The sequence below is a fragment of the Epinephelus moara genome, chromosome 6 (genome assembly GCF_006386435.1).
Source record: "Epinephelus moara isolate mb chromosome 6, YSFRI_EMoa_1.0, whole genome shotgun sequence".
In the NCBI taxonomy this organism is placed as follows: Eukaryota; Metazoa; Chordata; class Actinopteri; order Perciformes; family Serranidae; genus Epinephelus; species Epinephelus moara.
In genome coordinates, this window is record NC_065511.1 from 5738203 (window position 1) to 5745449 (window position 7247).

General features: G+C 40.6%; 1 protein-coding gene across 1 annotated transcript in view; it reads right to left on the reverse strand.

Annotated features, from left to right (window-relative positions):
* grik2 (glutamate receptor, ionotropic, kainate 2) overlaps positions 1-7247 on the reverse strand; it is a 426471-nt gene that overhangs the window by 111178 nt on the left and 308046 nt on the right. Inside the window, exon 12 of the mRNA XM_050045772.1 lies at positions 1980-2203. Within this exon, the coding sequence (XP_049901729.1) occupies positions 1980-2203 (224 nt within the window). The remainder of the gene's footprint in view (positions 1-1979; positions 2204-7247) is intronic.

Below are 7247 nucleotides of genomic sequence, written 5' to 3' on the forward strand. Positions count from 1 at the left end.
AGCTTTGGATTTTTTTCTTCCTCATTAATAAAACCCTTCATTTAAAAACTGCATTTTGTGTTTACTTGTGTTATCTTTGACTAATGTTTAAATTTGTTTAATGATCTGAAACATTTAAGTGTGGAAAACATGCAAAAAAGTAAGAAATCAGGAAGGAGGCAAACACTTTTTCACACCACTGTATGTGTTATTTTACGCTATATGTTTGCACTTCATTTTGCATGTTTACAAAAGCTAGAAAAGCTAAGACATCCATTGGTACCAACCATGTAATGATAGCTTGTGTCAAAGGGGGCAAAATTACACTCCAAACTTAGGCTAATTTTGGGCGAGGGAATAACTGGCATGGCTATTTTCAAAGGGTTTCCTTGAATTCGCACCTCAAGATATCTGAATGAAAATGGTTTCTATGGGTACCCATGTGTCTTCTCTAAACTTGAGTGGGGTTGTTCCCAGTAAATGTTTTGGTCTTTTCAATCAATGTTCTCCTTTAAACTAAAGATGTACATTTGTCTTAATGAGGACAACCAGCCTATTTGAAGAACATTGGATTGCCTAACATGTAGAGATACACAACACATTAAAACAGGATTGTAACAGAACTCAAAATGTTAGCTGTACCAGTATAATTGGATTCACACTATGCATATCACTATGCTATTCCTTATCCCTGTATTTTGACATAGTTTTCAACTATCTTATATACTACAACAGCATAATCTAATTTCTGAAATTCAGTTATGGCTTTTGGTGTGCCACCCCACCATTATTGGTCACCCAATCTGGCCACCTCCATGAAAAATTCCTGGGGGCACTACTAGTGAGGTTTACGTTGTAAGTTCTGACCACATTAAAACTATTTTGGCTGGTGCAAGCCTTAAAATGTTAGTTGCCCATAAACTCCAACCTAAGTTAGAAATTCCGTTCAACTTGGGCTACCTTTGAGCATAGCTGGTGCAACCCAGTGCAGATGTTGACATCCAACAATTCTTTATCCTTTAAAAGCCTAGCATAGCAAAGTCCTCTGGACATATCTATATGTTATGTTATACGATATGTTGATATATTCTCAACTGCTATAAACACCAGAGAAGGTTATGACAAAGAGTACAGATCAGTTTGCCATCCTAAGCAAAGGTTACGAGAACTAGAACAGATTTGACTCTATTCAACTTAAAGTCTCATCCGGTGACGTGACAGCTCAAAACTCTTATAAACCAGCTACTTGTAAACCTGACTTTTGTTTATTTGCCAAGCAAGCAGAAAAAAGTTAGAAACTTTATCTCTGAGTTATGGTTGTGTTTGAAGCAAGGTGAAGGAAACAAGAGAAAAGAAAAGACAGCATGAACTCTGAGACACTGGGGACAGTGAGGGAAAGGTGGGAGAGGGGGCAGCAGTGTTCACACCGAGCTCGACACATCCCACACACATACACACACACTTAACACACACGTATCCATATGAGAGCACAACCTTTCTGCCACAACCTTTCTGTACACTCCACCCTCAAACGGCTGAGGGGCCTTCAACTTCTCTGTCTAAGGTCTGTGTTGGTGTTTGTGTCTGTGTCTCCCATAGTTCTATTTACTGATACCAATGTGAGTAACAGCAGGCCAGGAGTAACCTAGCAGCCATGCCAAGTGCCAATCTGAAACAAGATATTGTATGAACACAAATAAAGCCTTTATGAATGTCTTATGTTAGAAAAAGGCAAATATTTATGTGATCCTTCATTGTTAAACTGCATTAGACAGATTACACAGCGATGGCGTTGAGTTTTGATACATGACTGTTGATTAGTGTCAGCACTGTCACTGAGTGTTAAGCTTTTACCATGAGTGAGTCAGTGTGCTTAGGACGCACATCCTGTAATTACAGAGATTGGCCTGTTGTTAGTCAGATGCGCGAGGCTGAGCGATGGCAGCTAAGCATGTTTCTGACTGTGTGTGAGGCTGTGATTGCTGGAAGTGGCATGTTACCTGGCTATGACAAACAGCACACAACTGACACCCAAGTAAGCCAGCAGAATATACATCCAGATATCAGGCGAGAGGGGGTTGAGGAAGGAGAAGACCCCAGGGTTGGTCCCGTTGGGCTTGCGGTACAGTATACTTATACCCAGCGTCATGAAGGGCTTGGAGAAGTCGATAACCTTCTCGCGCACGTATGTGATGGCGAGGGGAGCCACTGCCAGATCAGCTCTCTGTCAACAGCAAACATAAAAGGGAAGAGAGATAGGCTATAAGTCACAGGCACAGGAAGCATTTAGAGGCAATCAAATTAAGAAAACAGGGTCTTTACACACTACAGAGTCTGTCCCAAGGCACTTAGCAAGAAATTTAAAGCCCTCTTTTTCTTTCCACCCATCAAGTATACTCCCACCACTAAACTCACCCTTTCCCCCTGGAGCCTAAATCAAAGCATTCATTTATTTTCTTTACCCACTTTCTTCTTTTGTTGGAATGGCTGGGAGCTGTAGCCTATCATAGTGCTATTCTTTATATTATATGATGTATTGGAAGGTAGGGACACATACGGGCAGTGCCTGAAATGGACCAAAAGAGGAGCCAGTACCCTAATACAGCAACTGCATGATGTGATCATCACATATGTCTTGGATGTCTTTATATTCATAATACGCATATCTTGGCAATATGTCTCACTTCAAATGTATCTTTCTTTGCATTCCATTCCACTCTTTGTACATACATGTATATTCAGTTAATAAAAGCTTCTATGTAGCTACTGTTGAAAATTAAATTGTACACAAAAGTAGTTTTTTCCCAGCCAAGCAAATCAGGAGAAAATTAACTTTGCTATGTCTCTCTTTTAGCAGCACACTCTCAAGAGATCTGGCAACAGCTCACGTAATCTTACAACCCCGACTCATTTCAAAGTTGTTGAATACCAGCGCTTGGGCATTGACTTCTGCATCAGAACCTGCTGAAAAAAGCCATCCTTTCACGTCAGCATGATACGTGGCCGAGCGTTGTCGGTGTATAATGGTGCTTGACGGCATCAGGGGGAAACACAGCCGGACAACAATGTAAGTTAAGTGAGCAAGAAGTCCAAGTAGGGAAGGTAGGAGGGGTGGTGGATGGGTTCAACAATCACCGACTTTCACCCTCAAGGCCGATGTTCGCTTCCCTATGACTGTAAAGCCAAACCCTGTCAGGTTTTTTTCTGAACTTAACCATGAGCATGTGTTGGCTAAACCTAACCATGTACATTTGTTGTTGAATGAAAAGAAAAATGTCAATTTGCAGTGTGATACAGTCATAGGGTGTTTATTTTGAAAGAAACTGTATGCAAAGTGTACATTTCCTGTGAAAACAGAAGTGTATTTTGAAAAGTCGCAATGCATGTAACAGGCAGAAGTTGACACATCATCCCTGAACATCAATTACAGACACACCCAGGCTACCTTGCACATCATACTGTACATCGAAGTGGAAAGTCCACGATCAAGCAGCTATATGTGACAAGGTCGGAGTGAGAATGTGTGATCTTACACAAGCAAACCATTTTTTAAAACATCTAACGGGTTCAATAAACTTGTTTTCATTGCCTCTCTTATTTCCAAGCGTACTATAAATAACTAACAAGACAGATGTTTGTCTGTTTTGCATCGGTCCAGTATTTGGAGTTCGGGAAACACCTATAATCCTTTTCCACTGCAAGAACCAATACAACCAATATCTCCAGGCTTCCAAGAACATGAACTTTTAAGAACCTTGTGAGGCTTTTGTGCTAACTTCTTACTTAATTTCCACAGTTTTTTGGATAACCCACCCCCATATCATTCCAGGAACAGCAGAAACAAATCCTAATCCAATCACCAGGAAAAAAAAAAAAAAAAAAAGTTGTCATTTTATGTTTTTATTTTAACCACTTGTTTTTGAAAAGATCATGTTTTAGTTTAACATACCCGATTTTGGTGCACAATCCCCACTAAAGAAGCAGCAATTTTTCCAAAAAACAACCCCTGTTGATGGCACTATTTGGCGGGTAATGCAGCAATGTATGGATGAAAACACTTTTTGTGGCACTATCCCCCATGAAAAAACAGTGATGAATCGCTGCAAAACACCCACATTTGGTGCCAAAAAAGGCCACTGGAAAAACAGTGACTGGTTGCTACAAAACAAGTTTGGTGCCTTGAGAAGTTGTACCCACGCTTGATACCTGAAGAGCAGCTGAAGAAACAGCAGCTTGGTGTTACAAAACACCCTTGTTTGGCTTCTAAAAAATAGCTGGAAAAACAGTGACAGGTCACTACAAAACACCCACATTTGGTGTCAAAAAAGGCGCTGGAAAAACAGTGATGGGTTGTTACAAAACACCCACTTTACGTGTCAGAAAAGCATCTGGAAAAACAGTGACAGGTCACAATAAAACACCCACTTGGTTCCTAAAACACTGCTGGAAAAACAGTGAGGGGTAGTTATATCACAACCAGTTCGGATATTTCTTGGTCTTGAATGGTGGTCTGCAGCTTGGCAGGCATCTCACCTACAGTAAGTGCCACAAAATCTACCATTCCCTCCACCTCCTGATGACAAAGTCACCTTATATACAACATCACTTTAGAAAAGTTGATATGATACATATGAATATGAATGATACGTAACATGCAAATGTAACATCATCATTTGCAGGAATGTACATTGCCAGCATTCTCTTCTGCTGACTGGGCTGCAAAAGCAGAACCCATGACAATTGCTGCATCTTCAGTTAAGCTCTGTCAAGAGTAAGGGTTTATGTTTTATTAAGGCCCTGCAGTGGAGAAAGGTTTGCTTACAGAGTTTTTTTTGTTCTACTCTAAACACATGCAGCTGTTTGTGCCACACGCTGAACATTAACATGACATTTCAATAGAGTTATTTATATTATGGTATAATCCCTTCTTTGGCAAGCACAGAAGTCGTGCTTATATGTGAGACGTGTGCTTTAGAGATATAGAGAAGGAACGTATAGAGCCTGCTCAGGAAAGTCATGTTTCCATATCTGGGGTGAAAACCGTGTTCTGCTGTTGACAGTTAATAAATCTTGGGCTGCATTGTGACTATAAATGCTAAACATTCACTGCAAGGTCAAGTGGTTCATTTCTCAAAGATATATCCTTTTTGTCTTATGAAGGTTGCCATATATCACTCCAGGATGAATTGACTGAGCTTCCTGCTCGCAGCTGTGATACATAAAAAGTCTTGCCCATATCACAATACAAACCTACACACAGAATGTAAACACATCAGAATGTGTTTGCTCCACGTTGAGCATTAGCGAGACCAAAGACACTTTAGCTAAATTCCTTTGACAGGATGTTTCCAACTTGTTCAACTCAATTCAGCATGTATTCCTCAACTGAACTTCTTCTCTGTGAGTCCACACTCCAATCTACAGAGGGCCTGTCTGCTACAATCACCATCTGTCTAAGTCAAGCCCGGACCCTGTGTAAGACATGGGGCAAACCCACACTGAACATCACTCCCAGGGGATTGGGCCCTTCACTCATGAAAGGACCATACTATCTGTCATGGCGGCCAATCGCTGCACTGATCAAGAGCAGAAGCAAAAGACAAGTCTGAAGGAGTTAAGGGAGGCTTGACCCCTCTTGGGTCAGATATTGACTATTGGCCGTGCAGTGCCTGCTATTTTTCTGCCCATGCAGTTTATCCTAACTGAAACTTTGTCGGGTATAATGATCTACACTGTGAGCAGATTGTGTGTGCTTGTGTGTGTGTTTTAATAAGCTCTGTTGGGGAAACTCGTCTCGACAGCATCTATGCTCTCCTCGCACTGTACTAGTGCTAGTTGTTAGGGTAAGGATTTCTTTTTTTTATTTTCTTTCCCTCTGAGTGTGTTTCAGTGAAATACACCTCATTACATTGTATTTTTGGTCATTCTCAACAGACATTTGGATGGTAATAGATGTCGCTATGAGGATTCTCAAGGTGAATGGCATAAAAAATTAGATTTGCAACTAACAAATATTGTCATTATCTATAAATCTTTCAATATTTCAGTGTAAAATGTCACACTTGTGACACTTCTCTGTCTTTGATCAATAAAGCTACTGTACATTTGAATTGCTTGTTTTTCCCAACCAACAGTCCAAAACCCAAATTTGACCCGTGACCCAAATTTATGTCAAATGCGGGTGACAGTCTCTCTAGAAAAATGCAAAAGCAGACTGCAGTGTTTGACCAATTATTGCTGTTGTAGATATCAAACACGTACATAATTTTTGTTGTTTTCACCATTAAATACTGTTTATAATTTCAACTTCAACACACTGACTGTTTTTACATGTATGTTCAGCTCTGCTTGCTCACAATGCTTTATATGCTAATGCTGAGATCTGGAAAGATGACATTGTCCCCCAAAATAATTATTTATATATATATATATCTGTATATATATATACACACACGCACACACGCACGCACGCACGCACGCGCACACACACACATATATATATCTATATATACATATATATATATGTGAAGGCCCCACAAAATATGTGTGATTTGTCCTGGCTTCATATGAGTGGAGGAAATCTCCACTAGCGGCTCAGCTAATTTATACAATGTAAAATGCCATAAGCTTGCGCTGATAACATCATCATGTTGTATTTATTTGGAAAACATGTTTAGTATAAGACAGTTGTTTTTGTCGGTGAATGTTTTAAATTGTAATGGAGCCAAATTTTGTAACAGTACCTGTGTTTAATGTTGCTGTTGTCCCTGGGTTCATTTGAGTCGAGGAAATCTCTGCGAGCCGCTCAGCTAATTCATACAATGTAAAATGCCATTGGCTTGTGCTAATAACATTAGCATGTGTATTTGTGGCGGAAATGTGCCTAGTAAAAGGCAAGCGCTTTATTGACACTTGACTCACAGGTAAAAATCCACCTTAACTTGGCATGTACCATCCCCCTTTTACTCCGAGGTCGTCAATTACAGATGCTTTGCCTAGCCCCTTGGCGTGTGATATCAATGCGCAGGGCACCTAGCCTGAGTGTCAGACTGAGGCTCCCAGAACCTTCAGTCTGATATCGCCTCCATTGAAGGCGATTTACAAGGGGGAGGGAATTTGATTTTTCCCTAACCAATCAGTAGAGATCAACGACTCACCCAGAATCTGACGTCATTAGTATCCATGCCTCGGGGGTGCCGAAAACAAGCGAGCATTGCCAGTTTAAAATGTCTCCGTCATCGTGCACGCCCAGCTGTGTCGCCGTTAAA